This window comes from Epinephelus moara, chromosome 18 (assembly GCF_006386435.1).
Source record: "Epinephelus moara isolate mb chromosome 18, YSFRI_EMoa_1.0, whole genome shotgun sequence".
Classification (NCBI taxonomy): Eukaryota; Metazoa; Chordata; class Actinopteri; order Perciformes; family Serranidae; genus Epinephelus; species Epinephelus moara.
The window spans coordinates 33,256,920-33,279,648 of record NC_065523.1 but is presented as its reverse complement, the minus strand read 5'-3'; the positions used below and the strand labels follow the sequence as shown (position 1 = coordinate 33,279,648).

Here is a 22,729-nt window from a genome sequence, read left to right as displayed (position 1 = left end):
CTCCATCATGTTGTTTTCTAAACCTAAAAACGTGCATTTGTTGCCTAAACCTAAGGAAGTAAACCTAAAAATTATTATTATTATTATTATTATTTTTTTGTTACCTACCTTCTAAGTTTATTTTGAAGAAGACTGTTTAAATTTGTAGAGCAGAAACTGTACATTTGAAAATGGAAGTTTAATTTGAAAAGAGATGGTGCATGCAACAAGCCGAAATTGACACGCTGTCCCTGAACGTCCAACACTGACGCAGGAAGGGTAACTAGCATGTCTATTTTGATGTGACGGGCCACTGACCAAGCGTATTTGATGAGTTGAGACAAGCCCCCGGCCATTTCTATTAAAGTAGCACATGAAGCCAAAAAAGCTCTGTTTTTGCTGTATGAATTACCCGAATCTTCCACACTGTGGGGCTCATATAGGAAGTGCACTAGAGACTTACAGTGGTCGAGCACGGCCAAGTGCAGCCAAACGGCTAACTCCTGGTTTATCACTCTGCTAACTTGAATAGTTTAATCATGTGGCTTCTCTAGACTCTCGAAATGACTCTCCAGAAAGTGAAATGTACCACTCTGCAGGGGTTGTGACCCCCAAAAAGTGTATCCACTGATTTACAGATGTCGCTTTCACAAAATGAGTCTATGAGGAGAAGTCTTTTTGGGCCCAGTGGCATCACTTGACGGACCTATGGTGTGATTCCACTTTTGGCCACCCTGTTAAACTGGCTCCAAAACCCAGGGCTGTTCCTGGAGGCTTGGTTGGGGTGAGAATGTGTTGCGATTTCAGGAAAGAGACATCGCTGTTAAGTTATCTTAATGTGGTTTTTTTTTATGCTTTGAGCACCACAAGCTGCAACCTGGTCTTACTCAGAAGTCCTAAAACGCGGCGCTCGGGCAGTGACCTGCGGCGTCAGATACCGATGAAAAACAGTCGTCCTTTAACGTTGGCATGATATGCTGCTACCTGGCGGCGTCAGGGGGAAACACAATGTCCAAGTTGGGCGGAGGGGTCCAACAAACACCGACCTTCACCCAGGAGAGCAGTGCTCGCTTCCTGTAAAATTATAAAGCCAAACCCTGTTCTTTTTTCTTGAATCCAACAATATCAATTCGTAGCGTTGTACTTAAAGAAGCTGTATGGTAACAATAAATTTCCTGTGAGAACTGAAGTGTATTTTGAAAGAAGACAATGCATGTAACAGGCAGAACTTGACACGGTGTCCCAGAACGTCAGCAACCAATGCACCCGTGGTACGTTGCACGTCGTATCTGGACGTGGAGAGTCAAACATCGATACGTGACAAGGCCAGTGCCATCCAGCTCCATTGTATTAAAGAGAAGGCAGACATCTCCAACACTTAGCAGCTCACACCAAACCAATCCAGACTGATTAACAGCACTTCAGATAAGAGGAAAAATACTGTTGTGTCTTGTGTGAACTGTGCCTTTAATGTTAGTTTCTATTAGTTTAGCAACTCTGACACACTTCTGTGTAATTATTAGAAATGCAGTGGGCTGTGTGTCATGTGACAACTGCATGGTCAGTCCGTGTCTGTCTCAGTTGTGTGTTGTGAAACTGGGTCAGACTGTGAAGAGTGTTTATTGACAAAAGGAGGTGGTGTGCATGTGACCCTGCTTCACAAACACTGCCTGCAGGAAGCGTATTCACCATGCACATATATTCATAACCACAGACACAGTGGAGCTAAACGAGCGCTCTCTGACCTCATCACAGGCATTAAAACCTTTTCTGGTGGTTTTAAGTGACATATGTGAAAATGTAAAACCAATCACACATCCTTAATAACAGATCAGCACGAGAGCAGCTGCAGTATGGTTAACATCATCAGTACCTCTCAACACTGAGCACACTGTGCCCCAACAGATGACACACAAGTCAAGGAATGAAGAGTCATTTTCTGCGCACACACACGCACACAGTCGCATCACGCCATCGGAATCTCCGCCAGCTGCGCAGACTCAGCAGCCCCTCGCGTCGTCACATCAGGGTTTTCCGTCGGACTGCACGGATTTAGTCGACTTATTTATTTAACAAGTCGTTATATAATACACACCGAGTCAAGGCAGACTCACACACACGCGCTGATCGTCCTCGACCCACCGGAGCAGAGCAGCCGATGCAGTAAGTAACATTTCTGTGGCTATATGTGCATGTTGAGGTGGCTGCAGGGGGGAGTGTGTCAGGGTGGCTTTGTTTTGGGGTCGGGACATTGTATTCTTTGCATGCTGGACAGGAAACCCGTCAAATAAATCAGATTTTATTTTATATGATGTGTTCATCTGTGGTTGTGCTGAGGATGGACTGGTGGAACATGTCCTCAATGTCTGACCGCGTCCTGCTCTCTGTGACGGACCTCTCACCCTGCTTTTGTCCAAGTTATCCTGCATGAATGCTTTGAGAAATTGCAGATATTAGCTATTAAGGCTCTAAATCCGGTATTAATTTGGTTGTTTGCTAGAATAAAACAAGGGGAGAAGCAAATATATAAAATGTGGTTTCATGGTTTTCTGAGGGAAGTGAATTCAACTAACTCCACACACACATTTCACTGACACACTGCCTTTTCATGATCATCACGGGACAGGGGAGAGATTTGTGGAGCCGTGACCCTCTCAAGTCTGTTGCTTCATTTCTGCACATCCAGATGTTCTCCTGCTGCTGCTGGTGCTGGTGTCTGTGTGTGTGTGTGTGTGTGTGAACTGAATGTTTGGATCCATCCCCACTGAAGCAGTTTCTCATATTGTGAGCTTCATCTCTTAGTGTGTCCGGACCCTGTGTAATATTACGCCTGTAGTACTCCTGTTTGGATGCAATTGATCGTTTGGGAATGGGGGCGCTGACGTCAGGAAACGCACCACTGGACTGGAGGCGGCGTTCTGCAGCTGTTCTGACGTCACGCCGCGTGCGGAGCTCCTGCATCATCACAGGCGAGAGGATGGTGTGTGCGTGGGCGTGAAAAACATGTAAAGCCTGGTCAAATGGATCGACGCGGCGTGTGTCAGTGTTAATGGGGTTTGTGGGGTGTATCAACCTTTGAATACTGACCGGAGATCAGTCATCTGCCGCGTCATATCCGGTGCAATATTAAGGTTATGGCTTTGATTTATTATGGGGTGTGTGTGGAGTTTTTGGTGGAGGACATAGTTACATGCACAACCCTATTCCTAAACACCCCACTACAAATTTCTCCTTAGAGACACAATAAAGGCTTATCTTATCTTATATTTGATCTTATCTTATCTCCTGACCTTGAAATATCACTGTGGGATCACAGATTACAAGGTATTAAAGGGCAAGGTCACCTGCCTCGACAGGATATGAAGCGGATTTTAGTATTAGTGAACGATGCACTCTATAGATAGACAGAGATGAATAATTTAGGCACACTCTGTAACTCTGACATGTATTGAATGCACACTGTACAGTGATAACGCACTGTGATACACTAAGATAGGAATGCAAGTCAAGTAGATATGAAAATTGAATCTCCACGTTTATTAATATTTTTGGAAGCAGAGATAACCCCTAATGATCACGGGGGTTCCAGAGGAATGTAGATAGTTTCCGAATGAGTCAAAGGGAAACTTACAAAGACGCAGGTGAGAAAAAGAAAATTAGTGTTTCTACATGTCATGAAACTTGGGGCTGGATTTAAAGGGGCAGTCTACAAGATTTCCATCCCAAGGTCAGCTTGTCATCTAAAGTGGGGCTTGAAGACTTCATGTTTCTAACAGGAACCCTGTGTTACACACTGGAGATGTGGAGTTTATTAGGAGGGTCTCATGGAAACCATAGACTGTGTAAATGATGGATGTAGTCATTGTGACGTCACCCATTGTTTTGTGGACTCCAGTGTAGAAGCTTTGAGTTTGCAGTGATTAGCACTGGGTTCGAATCCACCAGCCAGCCAGGGCCCTTCTGTGTGGAGTTTGCATGTTCTCCCTGTGTCAGCGTGGGTTTCCTCCAGGTGCTCCAGCTTCCTCCCACAGTCCAAAGACATGCAGGTTAATTGGTGACTCTAAATTGTCCGTAGGTGTGAATGTGAGTGTGAATGGTTGTCTGTCTCTATGTGTCAGCCCTGTGATAGTCTGGTGACCTGTCCAGGGTGAACCCCGCCTCTCACCCAATGTCAGCTGGGATAGACTCCAGCACACAGAAAATGAATGAATGAAAATATTTGGCCATCGCCATCTTGGATTTTTGGAACCAGAAGTGACCATATCTGGATAAGAGTGTGGAGATAATCCTAAAGCGGCTAAATTAGTCATCACAGTGCATTATAGCATTGGTTACCTGTGATAACACTGATGCTAATGCAGATTTTTTTATTGTGAAAAACAGGCTTCAATTTAATTTGATTCGATTCAGTTTTCAGTTTTATTTATGAAGCCCAATATCACAAATCACAATTTGCCTCAGAGGGCTTTACAGCATACAACATCCCTCTGTCCTTTGGACCCTCACATCGGATAAGGAAAAACTCCCCAAAAAACCCCTTTAATAGGGAAAACCAATGAATGCCTTAGTTACCTAACCAACGCTGTAGCCGTAGTTACTTGTAGAGAAAACTCCTGTGCACAGTCTAACTTGCAAAAATAATTATTTTAATGCTGCAGTGTTTCAGTAAACTAAACCTTTATCAGGAAAACCTGATGAAACCTGATGACTTTTCTCTTCAAGTTGTGTTCTGCTCGTCCCTCTCCGACGCACCTGTTTGGACATAGATGTACGAAGTATTCTTTTGTTGTGAGCCGTAGTGACTTGTCAACGGACAGCACTGTCATTCAAACTATGCCTAACTTTAAGCACTGATAAAATTTAGACAGGTGAGTTATATAAAAGTTCTGCCACTGTCGATTTGCTATGAACAGGAAATTAGCTATAAAGACCAAAACCGTCTTTTGTACCAGGCTGTTTATTTCTGCTGTAAAGCTGAACATTAAACATGGAGCTTTATGAGGACTGACTCACGTTTGGAGCCAGCCTCAAGTGGCCATTAGAGGAACTGCAGTTTTTGGCACTTTCACATTGTCTTCATTTTTCAGCCCTTGAGGTTGCTAATTGACAGAGGCATGCAGCTGAGTTGCATTATAGGAATTGTAGCAACACTTTTGAAACCCATATGCACTAATAGTCAGGATATCTTGGCCTCTGCTACATTCATTTTCATCATTCTTGTTAAATTTTCTCCAACTTTAGGATACGCACTACTACATCACTGCACTACCCCCTTAACGTTAAAGGGGATTTGACTAAGGAGGCATCACATCAATATCTGTTTTCCTTTTGGAATGATTTTTATCTAATAACACAGCCTAAGGGTAGAACAATATATTCCTGGACAAAAGGAAGCAACACCACAAAGACATTTCTCACCTCACAGGCCCTTTGTTTGTGTGTTGTTTCTGACTTGAACAGACTTATGACCCCTCCCATCCCTCGTTTCCCCTCATCAGGCCTAAAGCCACATGACAACTCTCTCATCTTCCTCCATCCCTCTCCTCACAGCCTGTCGTCCTGATAGACTTGAAGTGACAACGCTGACCTGGATAACTGCTGAGCCTGTGTCCCACACTGAGGCAGGCCTCTCCAAGCAGACGGACTTACAGATACTGCAGCGGACAGACAACTGTGTCAGCAGCCCATCAGCAGCCCATCAGCAGCCTGTGGCTCGAGGTGTAGCAGCAGCATCCAACACTGCATCCACACCATCCTCCCTCGTCCTCGTCACTGCTAACATGGCAGACCCCAGCCTCACGTCGCCCTCCAGGACCCCGCTGCGCTCCCCCAACAACTCCCTCACCCTCTCCTTCCCTTTCCTGAGGGAGGGGAGCCAGGTATGGGAGGAAGGGAGGGAGCACCCGCTGCCTCGGGATTTGCCCAGCCCGCTGATAACCAAACGCAACCGCACCTACTCAGCGTGAGTATGATGAGTTCATTTATCACTTAGAGTGTGGTGGGAAGCAGACATTTACTGAAATACAATAACACACACAGGAATTAGATTTTCCATTTTATTCTACTTTAAAACTTCACTGCATCTTAGAGGAAAATGTTCTTTTTTTTCCAGTACATGCATGACAACCAGGTTGTTTACTATCACACAAGTTAATTTTAAAGGGATAGTTCACCCCAAAATAAAAAAAAGCATGGTTTTCCTCTTACATGTAGTCAGTCTAGATTGTTTTAATGTGAATTGCTGAGTGTTGGAGATATCGGCCGTAGAGACGTCTGCCTTCTCTCTAATATAATGGAACTACTACCAAACTGCCACTCCACTTTAAGCCCATCTAGCACCACTGAGCTAGCTGACATTATAGCGTAGCTGATGAGGACACCATTAATTTACATGAGTAGATGCACATTTCCTTCTGCACATTGATACAGAAAGAAAATAGTTCCTACATGAAACTGCTCACAACAAGGTCTGTGGATTATCTTGAGCAACCAGGTCATGATTTCTGGAAAGAGACATTGCTGTTGAGTTTTCCAAATGTATTTTTTTGGCGCTCTGAGCACCACAAGCTGAGTGCCATCGAGTTCCATTATATTGGAGAGAACCCAGTGATGGCAGCTGCTTTGGCCCGATTTTGGGGCGTCATTCATGCTGAGTCTCAGCCGAGTCAGGTGACCGGACGTGGCCCGACTTATTTGCTCTGGTGTGCCGAGTTTGGGCTGAAGCTGGGCCAGGTAATTTTGGATAATGGCCCAGTGATGGCAGTGTTGACAGCTGGAATCGGGCCAGCCGCTTTGGCCTGATTCTTGGGTGTCATTCATGCCGAGTCTGCTGAGTCCAGTGGCCCGGCCAATTTCATCCAGCAGGCTGAGTGTGGGCTGATTCTAGGTCATTTTGGCCACCTAGTAAGGCAGACACCTCTACGTCTGATATTTCCAACACTCAGCAACTCACATCAAAACAATCTAGATTAATAAACAGAACGACAGGTAAGAGGAAAAATATGTATTTTCGATTTTGGGGTGAACTGTCCCTTTAATGTACAATATACTTTATATACAACCTATAAACTCTCTATAAAGAATGCCTCTTTAGAAAGTGGTCCCCATACACCTGTGAGTTGCAGTCACTTTGCTGCTGAAGTTTTTAGAAACACAACTTAAAAAACAGGATGCACTGTTAAGGTTCAACTACCCAAGCGTATGTAAAGATACTTAAAATGCATCGGCAATAATAATCCATTAATGTAATATATGATTATGTAACATTGACAGGAGCCATTTCCTGCACAATGAGTACTTCTGCTTTTGATGCTTGCAGTACGTGTTGCTGACATGTCTGTGGATTTTCTCAAGTTAAACTTTGAAGATCTTTTACTTGCAAGGGAGTATTTTTAAATTGCGGTATTGCCACGTACATAAAGGATCTGATTATTTCCACCTCTGCATCTTGTCATTATCCATCCTGAAGTAATGATTAATTAATCATTAGTCACTTTCCAAGCTGACAGAGATACAGATTCCAGCTTTACTGATGTTAAATAAATCTGACAGGTTGCTGTGTCATGACTGGTTTGCTTACTGTGATTGAAGAGAGGTTAAATACCGCACTGTTACACAAATTATTGTTGATCTCTTCTGCTGCTGTGTTGCGACATTATGAGGCAGTGTGTAGGAGTCGATTGTTCCTTCTTAACCTACTTTATGAGTCCTCCTTTCTGTCCTCACACTTCTCCATTTGTGTGTGGGCCTGATCCATGAATTGTGTCACATAAAAGTAAAATTATATTCTTCTAAAACTGCTCCCTCTCGTTTTACTGACACAATAACGACACTAAATTGTACTGAGATGAGTGATTTTATGTGTAATTTAAAAATGTTTCTTTTCCCTCTCTCTGGCTGCAGTACGGTGCGTGCTCACTCAGGTCCAGTGTTTAAGGGTGTGTGTAAGAACTTCTCCAGGTCACAAGGTCACGGCTTCATCCGACCCTCCCACGGCGGCGACGACATCTTCGTTCACATCTCAGAGTGAGTGACAATAATGCTCAACACTCTCTTTAAGGACAAAATCATACAGATTTCACACATTAGTTGAATCACGCATAGCAACACAAACTTACTGCAGCGTCAGCTCACAGGACTGTGAGAACTCGGCACAAAACACTGGTTACGTTTGTACTTTTTTCAAAGGGAGAGCTATTTTTTCCGCCCCTCCTGGGGCTCTGTGACACCTGCAATAAGTGGACACGCACAGAGAGTACAGCAATCTGTGCTGGTTTTATTCTTTTTATTCAGGACAAGCAGCATTGCGTCTCAAATGTTACCACAACCTCAGCAAAAGCACATTTTTGAAATTTCTCCCTGCAGATTATGCAGCAGGATCCTGTTATATTACAGCCAAACAGCTGCATCGTGGGTCTGAAAGTACGACGTTATCTTGGCTCAGATTCCCTCACTACTGAGCTGCAGCAGATGTCTGTATTTTATAATAATGTGTGAGTGTGTACAAGCACACTCAGTGGAGTGATCTATCCATTTAAAAGACATTTCAGCTTTTTGGAAAATACACTTTTCATTTGCTGAAATCAGATGATTAGTAACCACTCTAAAATCTATGTGTTAAGTGTGAAGCTGGACCTCAACATTGGCTTAGAGACTAGAAGAAGGAGGAAACATTGTGCCTAAACCTGCAGACCTTCACCACAGCTTTGTCAAACCATAAAACACCAGGACAAGAATATTTTGCTGTGGCTTGCGAGAGTTTCACAAATCTAGCAATGACCCAATTTTGTGTGTGCAAAGTGTCAAAAAAAGAGTTGTTGTAACTGTTACATGGGCTGTCTCTGGCTTTGTGGTGGCACATCCTGTGTTTACACTTTCTCTGTAACACTATTTAACAAGTCAGCATGAAGCATTTTTACTTCATCGCCCTCTCTTTTTTCAGCATCGAGGGGGAGTATGTCCCGGTCGAGGGCGACGAGGTCACGTACAAAGTGAGCCGGGTCCCGCCCAAGAACCTGAAGGTGCAGGCGGTGGAGGTGAAGCTCATACACCTCAACCCAGGGACGAAACACGAGACCTGGTCGGGCCAGGTCATCAGCACATAGGCCTGAACTCCGGGGGCCTGGTGGGTCATGCTGGGCAGGGCTGGGTGGGTGATGGTGGACCTCTCGTGGGACTGATAACTTTGTGCTCAAATCCTTAGTTAAAGAAAAAAGTTTTACCTGCACAGCAAAGAGTCCAGAGTTAATAATAGCTCGTGTGTAGCTGGTGTCCACTCAAAGCTGTCTGCTACACTGACGAATTTGCCGTGTATGTAAAACTGATCATTTATTCACTGTTAGGAAAAAGTTTTCTTTATTTATATTTTTGCCATGATAGCAGGAATAAAAGTCAGATTTGAGATGGGAGGGTAAAGTGACCAGCGTAGCATCAAACTTTTAAATCTGAAAGAGCTTGTTGGCTTCATTTTCCACAGAGTTCAGCTGTATGCAAAGTATGAAACACTGGGAAAATAAACTGCAGACATAACTGTGGTGCAGATCTGCAAACTGAGGCATGACAGCTGAGGTATGTGTAAGGAAGACAGCGATGTGGGACAAAAGGCTGAATTGAGTTTTACTTCCCTTCTTTGCAGCTGTTATGCACTTGTTTACTTCACCGAAGTTTCCAGGATCACATGTTGGGTGCAAGTGTGGGTCAGTCAGATGACTTGTTATTACAGCCCACACTGTTTCTACATCAAGTGCAGACTTTGGAGCGACGAGAGGAAACTTTGAATTTGAGATAATGGACGTAAAAGCAAGTGGTTTAGAGAGTAGAAGCTGAAGAGATTTAAAGGTGCAGTGTGTAGATTTAGGGGGATGTATTGGCAGAAGTGGATATAATATAATAAGTGTGTTTGCTTTATCTGAAAATAAGATTTTTTTGCGTTTATGTTGCCTCAGAATGAGTCGTAATATCTACATAGGAAGCGAGTCCTCCTCATGGACGCATAAAGAGAGCTGTATACAGCGTTGGAGGTGGGACCCTGCTCATATGAAAGTTCTAAGTAGTGCATAAAACCAAAATAATTTGAACTGCCTTGTATAAAATTACCTGGATGATCACCTCAGCTTCTGCATCATTGGGCCCACAGATCAAGCACAGTAGGGTAAAGTTGGTGTTTGTTGGAGTATTCTTGTCCTGCCATGTTTCCCCTCCGATACCGCTGTTCACGGTTAAACTAGAACGACAACTGGCCACATGTCATGCCGACATTAAAGGATGTCTTTTTTTTGTCAGTGTCTGGCGCCACAAGTCACTGCCCAAGCACCGGATTTTGACGACTTCGGAGTGAGACCAGGTTGTATAACCGGGCCTGCCGTCAGGTGGTGTCAAAGGGTACAGATGGCCCCAGCCCATGACCCGTCATGATTTAACACCTTGCATTAATTTCCTTAATCAATGTTTGATTTTACTTTTTTTCTAATCATTCATTGGAGGGCATTGTTTTGGCCCAGGACACACATGACTACCTCTGCTTTTCAAAATAAGACAACAAGGTCTTAACAGTAGATACAAGTACAAGTAGGTAAAAAATACTGGTGGAAATACGTTTAATTGGATTATATTTGCAGGAAGTATAAAAATGTGTAGGGATCCCCCCCCTTCCCCATTGGGTGTGAATGGGGAAGGGGTATTTCCTAACAGCTGGCCTGGTTGTACGCTCAAAAAAATGTATCCACTGATTTACAGATGTCTCTTTCACAACATTAATGTATGGAAAGAAGTCTACCTGGGCCCAATGGCATCACGTGACGAACTCAGAAGTTGTAACTCCACAGTTTAGCCACTACGAAAATTGGCTTCAGAGCTTGGCGCACCTCCTGGGGGGCCTGGTCTTTGTCCATAAAGCCTGCCATGTTGAATCACCATTTTTCTGCAGTAGCCAAGACCGGACAAACATATCACTGGCTCTAAAAAGGGCCATTCCCAGTCAAACAGCGTAAAACATAACCTGCTTGCTCAGTGTTTTTACCGATTTAAATCACAAGTCCATTTGTTTCGGAGAGGCAGAGACCTCTGTGGATAATTCAGCTAATGGTAAAAACCTCGTCTGGATCTTAAGTTAGAGAGGAAAAAGGTGAGACCACATTAGCAGGTGCTGGGCTAGCAGCCTCTCTGCAACCAGCCAAACAGCGTTAGGGTGCAGTTAGTGTTTTTACCAGTTTTAATCACCTGGACCATTTGTTTTAGAGAGGAGGACACCTTTGTGGATAATTTGGCTTTCAGTAAAAACCTCCTGAACAATGAACACTGAAAGAATTCAAACTGGGAGTTCAGGCAAGTTTCAGCTGGTTGTAATCTTTAATCCTCACCACTAGATGCCACTAAATTCTACACACTGCTCCTTTAAAGTATTTTGTTGGCGAGTGAAAGACAGTTGAAATGGCAGGTTGACATCGTCAGGATGTCTCATAACCTCCTTTTTGGGTTTCAGGTCACCAGTTTAGAAGCATGAACTTAAAGGGGAAGTTTTGTTATGAGAGTAAGAGTGAGAGTAAGTTGGAAGTTTGTTTTGTCTTAAACAAAAAGAGCATGAAGGAGGATTAAAAGAGGCAGATCACATTAAACCAAGCATGGATATTTCAAAAATATGAAAAAAAAAAAAAATTACTGTGAAAGGCGACTGCAAGTATTTTCCTGACAAATGCATTTTCTCGGTTGTAACGTCTTGTTTGTGGTTATTTATTTTAATTATTTATTTGATGATTGAATCAGATTTGTGTGTCCTCAGATTGCAAGATCTATATTTTGATGAATACAGTCAAAAGTTGCACTTATAAAAATTTGAACTTCCACTATGAAAACTGCCAGAAAAAAAAAAAAAAACTGCTCCAGACATCACTGTCAGGTTTTTCTCAGCTTGAAAATTCCTGTTTTGTCCGGAGCCACAAATCACTGATAAAGAAATGTGTTTGTAAATCTTTTTCTATTATGAGAAAAAACATGTATCTGTGTGTGATTTATTAAGTGTAGTCAGTGTGAAGGTGACCTCCATGACTTCATAGTTGGTGCCAAAAGAGATCATTGTCATATAAATGTTTGTAGGTATATCAGGTTCTGTTCATGTACTGTACTGTATGTCATTTTCTATTATATATCTGTTTCATGGATTCTCTATGCATCTTGTCTACCTGTCAGTGTCACTGCTTGAATATGTTCACCATTAAATTTGGTTTGTTTCTGTCACATCAACGTGAACAAGCCACTGTGGTGGTGATCCTCATGATTTCTTCTACCGAGCCTTGAAAGAACATTAAAGCATTTTATGATTCACACGTCGGATGGAAGCTGTGTTTCTTTAGTTGTGTGTGGGAGTGAGACGGGAGGAGGAAGAGGAAGAGTGCATGAACTTTGGTCAACATTTGGTCAGAGAAACACGGAGTTGTTTTTTACAACAGCCACCTCGTCCTGTCAAAGTGTCCCCAGCCTGATAATCACACTGAATTGCCAATTTATTTCACATCATTCAATGTGCTTATGCTGTTAAGGGTCACAGGAGGCCTGGAGCCTATCCCAGCTGACATTAGGCGAGAGGCAGGGTTCACCCCGGACAGACCACCAGACTATCACAGGGCTGACACATAGAGACAGACAACCATTCACACTCACATTCACACCTACAACGACAATTTAGAGTCACCAATTAACCTGCATGTCTTTGGACTGTGGGAGGAAGCTGGAGTACCTGGAGGAAACCCACGCTGACACAGGGAGAACATGCAAACTCCACACAGAAGACTCCCTCATTCCGGTGTTCAAACCAGGAACCCTCTTGTTGTGAGGCGACAGTGCTAAATACTGTGGTGAGGGGAAGGATAACGAGACACAGGTGAGGCTAATCAGGGCGGGCCGACATCAGACACAGGTGAAGGCATCAAAAGGGAGGGAAAACACACACAGGGGCAGGAGGTGAAGTGATAAGATAAAATAAAATGAGATTAGGATGGATAGGATAGGAAATACTTTACTGATCCTCAGGGGGAAATTGTGACACATTGCAGTTGGTCTTATACTGAATATAATCATAGGGAAATTAAAATAAAATAAAATGGAAAGAAGGTATAAAAATGTGAATGGTTTTCTCCGGGTTCTCCAACTTCCTCCCACAGTCCAAAGACATGCAGGGTAGGTTAATCAGTGACTCTAAATTGTCTTCAGGTGTGACTGTGAGCCTGAATGCTTGTCTGGCGACCTGTCCAGGGTGTACCCTGCCTCTCGCCCAGTGTCAGCTGGGCTAGACTCCAGACTTCCTGCAGCCCTGTACCAGGATAAGCAGTTACAGAAATGAATGAAAGGCAAGAATAGAATAATTAAATGTTGTCTTGTGTAAATTAATTTTTGCATAGCATATTGCACAGCTAAATTATTGATGGTTACTGATAATTATATGGCTGCCAAAACTTAATGTCAAGCAGTGCTGAACACCATATAAGGAGATATAAGGATTGTAAAGGGGAATCAATGACCAATGTGTTGACACTTTGTGTTTAAACAGCCACAAGTTGGCTTGTATTTCACCTTCAAAGCATCAGGTCAGGTAGGATTTTAAAGTTTCTGGCGACTCCCAGTGGTTAAATTAAAAAAAGACACTGAGGCAGACAAATGTCAAGAACCTGCAGCCTTCCTGATGAGAAAGTGCTGAGTGCTTGATATCATGATATGTAAAAGAGCACTTCTGAGGTCACAGCTCAGTTTGGTCCAACAGGATAAAAAAACACTGGAGAGCTGACGTCAGTGGAATGATATCAAAAAGTTTTATTACAATGGAGTGACACAAAATACATTTTTTCCCATAAATGACTGTAAAACGACAAGACCAATCTTTTAATCGGTTAGTGTCAGTGATGCATTAAAAGCTCATTTTCTGCAGAGCGTAAAAGTCTCGTCTACATGATCCTGTTGAGGTTAAAGGAGTGTTTACAGTCAAACACATATCTGCAGCTGATGCATCTGATCAAAGCCTCATATTTACAATAATAATCCATCATGGAGGCATTATTTGTCTCACCCATGACAGAAGGACAGAGCATTAACTTGGACAGCGTCAGTATTTTTTTTTTAAAAGTTACTTTAAGCAGCTGTTGAAAGCAGCATGAATCTGAAAAACGTTAGCAACAGGAAGCCAAGCAGTAAGCATCAATACATATAATCACCCAGCGCGCAGGCCATGATACAGCTCGTAAAAATATTTTACATAAAACGCTGTCACATTGACTGACAAATGTTCGTAGAGTGACTCGGTCACAGTAGCTTAATTCACTGGTAAAGATGAATTCATTGAGTCAGTAATGTTCACTTTTTAAGAGAAGTCTTCACTTTGATGCATTTATAGAACCAAGAGACACACAACAAGCAACACGAGCAAGTTTCTTCCATTTCCAGCAGCTTTGTGAGGTTCAAACAGACATTTGGTGTTAAAGGGCTCACATGAGAGTTGGGTCGATTTCAGGTTTTGCCGGTCTGGTTCGGTGTAAAAGCTGAAACTGGTTTGAGTTGATGCAAACCGTCTGAACCGGCTGTATTTGTCATTATGACAAGTACTGCCAAATTAAAAAGTAGTCTACACCAGCAACAATGTGATAAACATAATATTATGTTTTTTTTAATAACAGATTAATGGAGCCACTACTGTCTGACAGGACACTAGTGGAAGGGCGGACATGCTACACCTCATTGCCCTCCATCATCCTCCTCCTCATGAGCCTCCCCCAAGGGTGCTGTACCATGTGTCATGTCTCACCACATCTCCTCTCTCCCCTCTATCTCTCTTTTGAGTGTAAACCAATAGTTTTGTGGCTGTGCAGTGCATGGATGTATTATAAAAACAGTGCCGTTGTGGCTAGCTAATGTTAGCCGAGGTGCAAGCAGAGGTGATTTTTTTCCCTAGAAAGGCGAAGACATGACCCACACTGCTTTGCCTCTTATCCTAAACCTAACCAGTCTCACTCCTCTTGTCTTAACCTAACCAACTCAACCAACAAAGGCAACAAGTGGCTAATGTTAGCTAAAATGCTAGCAGAGATAAATTAGGGGACGGCCATGGGAAGTGGGAGGGCAATGAGGTGTGGCGGGTCGGCCACCAGATATACCTGGATTTTGCTGCCGAGCCGAGGCCGGCAACATGAGGGAGATCAAATTTCCGTAGACCTGTTAGAGGGGTAGATGTGCACTGCACACGTTTACAAAAAGTTAATGTGTTTTTTGGGGTGGCGAGACAGGACATGGCAGAGTTAGTCTCAAAGAAAACTAAAATGCTGAGCAATAAAAATGCTGATTTATTTTTGTAATTTAGGTGTTTATTGGCGATTGGCAAACCAGCTCAGAGATGCATTACTGCCACCAAGTGGACTGGAGCCGCTTCACTCTCATTCATGGGCTTTCTAATGCCCGGGCCACACTGCCTCTGTGAGCAGCACCTGTGCATTAAAGAGCCTTGGTTAATTTTAGATGCCCATGTTAACAGGTTAGAGAGGCCACACTGCCTGTGTGAGCAGCGCTGCTCTGCTGCTACATCTTGAGGTTTGGAGTCTTGCCTGTTTTTCCGTGTGAAGCGTGCCGTTTTCAACAGAAACAGACAGTCAGTACGTTTACATGGACAGTTTAATTCCACTTTTAATCGGAATGAAAGGCCATTCCGATTAAAAGTGGTCATGTAAACGGTCATTCCGATTGAAAATTAAATCTGATTAAAGGGGGTGGTTTATTCCGTGTGTCATTCCGAATGAAAGAATTTTGTGTGCATGTACACACTCATTCCTCTTGAAGTTCATTCCGGTCTTTCTGCGCATGCTTGTTTTCTTGCCCTTCTGGCGCGATGACGTATATAGCGCGCATAGCAACGGGCTGCATAGCAACGGGCTGAGATAGAGCAGTCGGACTCGTTTCACTCACCGGTCTCCATTCTCCACAGTATGGTCTTCTACCCCTCTTCTCCTCCTCAACAGATGAAGCATTAGCAGAACAAGGTTGTTGTCGTACTGCTGCTTCAAGAATATAAGCAAAACACGCCCCAAAAAGGCACTAAGAACGGCGTCGTCAAGCATCTTGTTATCCGGAGCGAGGACTACAGTGTTTTCTTCCGGTAAACGTAAACACGTAACATCCGCCCCGCCTCCTATCCAATCAGAAACCTTCCCTGCCCCAAACCTTGCGCAGACCTGAATAAAGGCGAATGAACTGATCTCCCGTGTAAACCCTCATTGGGAATGAATATTTCTCATGTAAACTACCTGGAAAGACTTTAATTCCGAATGATTTCATTCAGATTTATTTCATTCCGAATGAGAAGCCATCATGTAACCGTAGCCAGTGGAAATGGTTTTTTGATAATCATACTGACATCGTACCACCTTTCAAAACAGTTTTAAAGTCTTTATCTGTCACAGAAGAAATATATATCTTCATTTTTAACTCAACACTTCCTGTTTCCATTTCAAAATAAAAGCCCTCTCAACATCTCTGTTGACAGAATTCCTTCATTCGTTAAGACAAGGCTTTTCTTAGTGAGATTTTTTGCAGGACTGTGTTCTTGATGACGCAGTGGTTCGCACAGCTTTATAAATTTTAGGAGTGCCGGCTTTTAATTGTGGAAATATAGTAGTTATAGCAGCAGGCAGCAGCAATGCTGTCTGTGTGAACACCACAAGAGGCAGCAGTTCAGCGAGGTTGCTGTCACACAGGCAGTGTGGCCCTGACATCAGTCTCATTATGCTTCACTCAGGAGCAGCTGCTGAGTCAAGTGTGACACCTAGTGGTAAAATTTGGTATACTGTTCGGTTTTTGGAATAATATCAAACCATTTTCAATTTTTTTTTTTGCACTGGCCCAACCCTAGAACACACAGTAAATAAACAATAAATCACATCCAGCCCAGAGTGCTGTAGAGACATTAAAATACCTGGAATGACTCATTTATCCTCGACTGTAGAGGAAGAAAGACCCACATCTTCTCTAATGCTTCATTCATATCTCATTTTCAAAATGGACTCACAAAACAAAACAAATAAATGTTTCCTCACATGTTAAAATATCTCTCACTCTTATCGTCTCCAATAGCTATGTTCATCAATACTTATACCAATGATTGGTGTGAAATTATGCCAATATTAGTGCAAAACATCATTCTCTACTCTAATTATCTGGAGTAATAACTTTCAACACTGCAATTATTTTAGAATCTCTAAGTTTTTTGGTTAATTTTATGTTACATGCTACACATCGCAGTGATGTGACACTGCAGTCACGCATTACGTCTGGCACAGTACTCAAAACTTTCACATATATCAACATCCGGTTCTGTCCCTTTTTTAAAAAAGAAAAGAGCAGCAGGATTTATTGTACAAACATAGTCAAATCATCCTGCAGCTGTCCGCTGATTTTAAAGTAATCATATCAATAATACAGAGAAAATCAGTAGTGGTACCTTTCAGCAGTTCATAAATAGCCTGGGTTCGAGTTTCTGTTTGCACAGAACCACAGGCAGGGAGTCAAAGGTGTTTGCGGGTAAAGTGATCTGGGGCGTTTCAGGACATCAGGGCTCGTGTGGCGGAGAGTCAAAGAAAAGCTCCCGACATAACCTGACTGTGTCCTCTGGAGAGTAGACTGTGAAACCGATGGTCCTCGGGTCATTGAAAATTTCATAGTCGTTTCCTCCCTGAAAAAGAGAATCATTAAAAATATAAACACAGATCAACATTCCTTCAGCTGAGGCTCTAATCTGCAGTCATGACATTTGAACTTTAACCTCTGAGCCTGGATAAACAGTCAACGGCTGACCGAGTACGTTCATACGTTCCAGTGTGTGATTATAGACAGCATCCTGGCATTGTGGAATCAAAAGAGGCGTGACGGGCATGACATGTAACACAACTACTGTGACATATAACATTCGTGTCATCAGTTCTTTCTAAACAGTAACAATAGCATTACATGGCTCTAACAATCATTTACTGTCTCTGTTACATGGTGGCTGATCTCGACCTCTGCTCAGAGGGTAAGGAGCTCCTGGACCTCATTGTTTTCCCGAGTTAGCCCCTCACTGTTACCAGTTACTTTTTAATTCTCTTGCAGTGGGTCACACCCATAATATGTCGTCAAAATGTCACACCTACGATCCCATCCTGCTGGCTGTCCCATTTACACAGACATTGTTTCGGCACTGTTACTACCTCCGTTACCGGCTCAGAGGCGAGACCCCTTTGTGCAACTATTCCACAATCATATAACGGCAAGGCGGCACAATGGCGCAGTATTCCCACCTTGAACAGGCAGTGTAAAAGTGACTAAAGAGTCACAGAAGCCTTTGACAGTCAAGCAGGAAAGGGGGCAAAAATTGAAATGACAAAGACTCACAGAAGTTACCAAAGGTCGTGTTGGAAAAGGAGCAAAACTAACTGTGTCCACCTGGGTGTCATGTCCCCATCACTGCTGATCGGGGCTGGAGCCGATAAATACCCGTGACCACAGCAGACTCATTTGTCCCGGGAATGAACGCAGTGTGTAACCTTTCCCACTAAAGACAAAAGCTACATGCTGGTGGCTGTTGGTGGGGGTTTTTGTCCAGTGGGAAAGGGGCTTAATGCTCTTTCGTGGCTGAATGGGTACAAATCCCTGCAGCCAGGTGCCTAAATCTTTGTGGCAAACACAGTGGAGGCTGTTCAGCTCCTTTTCCACTGAAGTTAGAGTATATATGCAGGTTTTTTAAAAGCGGGAAAACACGTGAAAATAGTTGACAGACTCCTGTCCCATTGCCAATAGTAGTGCTGGCTTCATAGTAGCAGATTAAGTCCCATGGTTTTGAAATGAGATGTTTGTTAATGTTTGGGTGTCAACATATTCTCGTCTATGTTGTATTTAAAGTATGCAAGTAGAGCACTGTCGGTGTCTGTATCCATTTGGTGTGCACCCAGCCCTCCTGTAAACATTCCCCAAGATGAACTTACGTCTGAGGTCTCGTTGCCAAAGAAGTAGATGGCGTCCAGGCCTTCCCTCTCCAGCTGCTCTAAACACAGTCTCTTATCCCAGCCCTCTGGAAACACGTCAAAGCTGATGAGACCGCCTGAAAAAGATGACGACAGAGAGAGAGAGAGAGATTATCATCATCATCAGTGTAACTCTACACACTCATATACACTGTGTGTTCCTTGAATAAATACCTTTAACAATATCATTGATTTAAAGAGGAGAATGTACAGGGAAAAGGAAGGACAACACAATTTTAAAAAACCAATACACGCGATATGCTGGTGAATACTTTCCCTTTTGCTCTCCTCCAGCTGTATTTACAGTCAACAGCTCTGTGGAACAAATGTTGTTTACACCGTTGTAACTGATGGAGGCTTTTGGAGCTCTTCATGCATCAGGAACAAACCTGTTTGTCTTAACAGTTCAAGAACTTGTTGGCAGGCACGCGTACTGCACTATTTATAGGATGCTTCAGAAATTAACACACGCCCAATGTGCTTTATCTTTTGACCAAACAATGCAAAGCACCTTCTGTATTCAAGGAATCCAGATACGACTGTAACGTGTGATTACAGCTGCAGCTCAGATAAAAGATCCTGACTGCAATGTGTGACTTTCAAAAAGCCTCTTTCACACATGCAGTCTGTCCCTGATACGTTTGGGAACATTTCATGCATGGGGTCATATGTGAACGGGAGCAGGGTTTGATAGTCAGTGAAATCTGTACCAGCAACTTCCCTAAAGCCCCTTTCACACGTGCACTTCAACCCTTAACTTATCTAAACATTACCCCGAGGAACTGTGTGTGAGAACGTGAACGTTTAAGTAAATGGATTTAACCCGAGTTCAAAGTCTGTGTAATGTCCGATAGAGCCCGTGTGAATACAGCATGTCATTGTCAAGAGAATTCACAGCCAACATGGTGGTGTGTTGATGACCTTTCTAACATCTCTTCATGCACCTGATGAAGAATGGTCATTTACACAAACACATCTATGAAAATCTGTAACTGGCGAGGCGACGAGAACTGGGAACTTCTGCCAGTTATAGGGCTGTGGCCGATATCATCAGACAAATTCAAGGAACTCAGTTGCTTATCACAAAATCGTGAAGCAGCTACACAAACAAAACACTGCGATCTCCGCAGCGTACTCTCTGTGTCATGTCCTGCCTCCTGCGTGCTCTACCCAGGCATCACCCCATATCTACACCTCACGGAGTATTTCCTGTAGGTGAGAACACATCTGACATGGACAATCTCCTCATGTGTGCTACATGGGTTAAAAGGGCAACTCTGGTCAATCTTTGGACCTGATTTATATGAGAAAGCAGCTACAAACACACACTCCACTCAGCAGAGTTTTGCGATTGGTTTTCTTGCTCCACATAAAGGCGTCTTTCATCAGATAACCAATCCCTTCGCATACTCATCCCTGCAATGTTGTTGCTTTCAGTTTGGTCACATCAAAGCTGTACCAGCATTTCCCCATTAATCTGTCTTCTCTGTCTGTGTTAGGCCCTGATCACACAGAAAGCGTTTTAGCAGCTGGAGGCGCCTTTTTGTAATTGTTTTTAATGAGAACAAAGCTTTTTGCTCGCTGGTTTTTGCATCTGCACTCTAAGCGCCTGGCATTTTTGCAGGGGCGCTCTGAACTCCTTGAGTTGATAAAACTTCAACTCAGAGAGGAAAAGCACCTCACATTATCTCTTTTTTCCCCCATTGTCTAATCAGATGATTTGAGAGGCGGGCCTTCTGTGGTGGTCACGACAAGTTTACAGTTGGTAAACAATGGAGGAGAAACTGGTGGTAGCGGTTGTTGGATACCCAGAGCTATGATAGATTATGCCGACGATAAAATATACCTGGAAATGTCCATCATGGAGGAGAAGCTCCTGGACCAACTGGTGGTACTCCCCGTGATTCACCCTCTTTTTTAGGGTCTCATGTACCCACACAGATCTCTGTTTATCTGCTGACAGCCTCTCACCCTCAACCAGAGCTACAGACAGTACCCTCTGCCTCAACATGTCAGGAACTCGATACTAATTACTGTGAAAAAAACGGTAGATTGATTGACCTTTGAGAGGGTTAGTGTAAGGACGTGATGGGGTGGTTTCCTGGCAACAATAAAAGGTGCAGTGACATTCAATTACAAAAAAGTCAGTGTGGTGTGTGTTGCATTTTGCAACCTGCAAAACTTGTCTGTCTGTGAGGAGACTGGTTTGAGCAGTCAAAGGAAAAATCTCCATTGTCGCTCAGCTGTGAGTCGAGTGACCATCGTGACCTTTAAACTGTGAAATGCAGATGAAAGTCTCCTCTACGGCTCTCTGCAGCACTTCCCTTTCAATCTGCTCACTCTCCCTTCCCCCCTTTGTTTTTTCCCACTGCCTTGTCTCAACTGTAGAGTGTAAGGAGCCAATAACAAAGGCGACAGCTGAGGAGCGTCAAGCCAATCAGAGGGCTGTTAGGCTCACACGCCCTCCACACGCCTCCATCCCAAACACCTTCAACCCCACACTCTAAACATCTTGGTGATTCAACCACTAAGAAACCATCCCCTGCCTGTTTTTTTTCCCACGTCTGAGCAAGGACAAAGTGGGTCTGCTGAGCTGCTGACAATGCACATATGTGTGCATGTGTAGTCCTTTTCAACCCGTCTACTAAAACCTGAATGCTGCCAATAAACCTAATCACAGAATCTGACTTAATTAATAAGATTTTGCCTCATCTTTTTTGCCATTTGAATTTTATATTTTTCTCAAACATCCTGCAGCACTATAGTACAAAACACACCTTCACGTGGTATTCTGCAGGTATCAAAGTCCACACACACAGAACATAAATGACATTTTGCCTCAGCTCTGCATAGAAATGACTGAACAATTTTAAAGTAATTAATCTGTCGGATATAGATACTGGACAGGACAAGTCTCAAAGGGTTTGCTTCCCTTTAACTACATCTCCTCCCCTGTGACTGTCGACGTTTAATAAGGGAAAAATCAATACAGGATAATAGCTTTAACCTCACATCATCAGTCTCTCTCCTGAAAACACTGAGTGTCCCTTACATCCTGCACTCTCAGTACAGATCGGGTAGAGTGCCAGGTTTATATAACGCCTAATGCGCAGATCAGCAGTATCTGCTAACGAGGGCAGCCGCGTGGAAGCAGATAAACACTGAGGAAGGCAAACAAATTAATCTCAAACTCGGACATCCTCCGGAGCCGTTGGCCTGTTTCCTCAGTATCAGAGTCAACAGAGTGCAGAGTGAATCATCTGCAAATGGCGCTGATGTCGCCTGTGTTCCTCCTCAGCAGCCTGAGCGTATGTTCAACATCACCCATATGGAAAAAGAATCAAACCTACTTTAAAGGGAAATTTCGGTTTATTTCAACCTGTCTCCTATTGGCCTAAATTTGTTTCAAGTGACTAGTGACATAAAAATAATAGTTAGCATGTTAGCCGTTAGCCTAGATACAGCCGGGGAGCATAGTAGCGTCAGACCTATTAAAACGTAAGTGAACGGGCAACCTTCAAGTGCAAAGTTACTCCACTAAACAAGCTTTTTTTCCACAAAGCCTCATATCGTTAGGATAAATGTCAGAGAACATATAGAAAACGACATGTAAACGTGTTGTCTTACCTTACCGGTGTGCTGCCATGTTTGTTTACCATCTAGCTCTGCTTTCCAAAGCGCGGCCGAAATATATCTTGCAAGCTCTAGATAAAGCCCAGCTGGAT

The 22,729-nt window shown here is 43.3% G+C and overlaps 2 protein-coding genes across 3 annotated transcripts in view; one reads left to right on the top strand and one right to left on the bottom strand.

Moving 5' to 3' along the window:
- Positions 1 to 1,740: 1,740 nt before the first annotated feature.
- Positions 1,741 to 12,304, top strand: LOC126405179 (cold shock domain-containing protein C2-like). Of its 2 annotated transcripts, none has more exons than XM_050068774.1 (4): positions 1,741 to 2,142; positions 5,478 to 5,941; positions 7,882 to 8,004; positions 8,921 to 12,304. In XM_050068774.1, the coding sequence occupies exons 2-4, from the start codon at positions 5,490 to 5,492 to the stop codon at positions 9,081 to 9,083; spliced, it is 738 nt and encodes a 245-aa protein (XP_049924731.1). In that variant the 5' UTR covers positions 1,741 to 2,142; positions 5,478 to 5,489; the 3' UTR covers positions 9,084 to 12,304. The 2 variants fall into 2 exon arrangements, with proteins under 2 accessions (XP_049924731.1, XP_049924732.1); XM_050068775.1 differs by having other exon boundaries at positions 1,760 to 2,142; positions 5,530 to 5,941.
- Positions 12,305 to 14,088: 1,784 nt separating this feature from the next.
- The window catches only part of LOC126405295 (phosphomannomutase 1), an 18,220-nt gene continuing 9,579 nt past the window's right edge, over positions 14,089 to 22,729 (bottom strand). Inside the window, exons 7-8 of the mRNA XM_050068963.1 lie at positions 18,966 to 19,081; positions 14,089 to 17,677 (exon numbers count right to left, since the gene is read on the bottom strand). Coding sequence (XP_049924920.1) covers positions 17,555 to 17,677; positions 18,966 to 19,081 — 239 coding nt within the window. The 3' untranslated portion in view covers positions 14,089 to 17,554. The remainder of the gene's footprint in view (positions 17,678 to 18,965; positions 19,082 to 22,729) is intronic.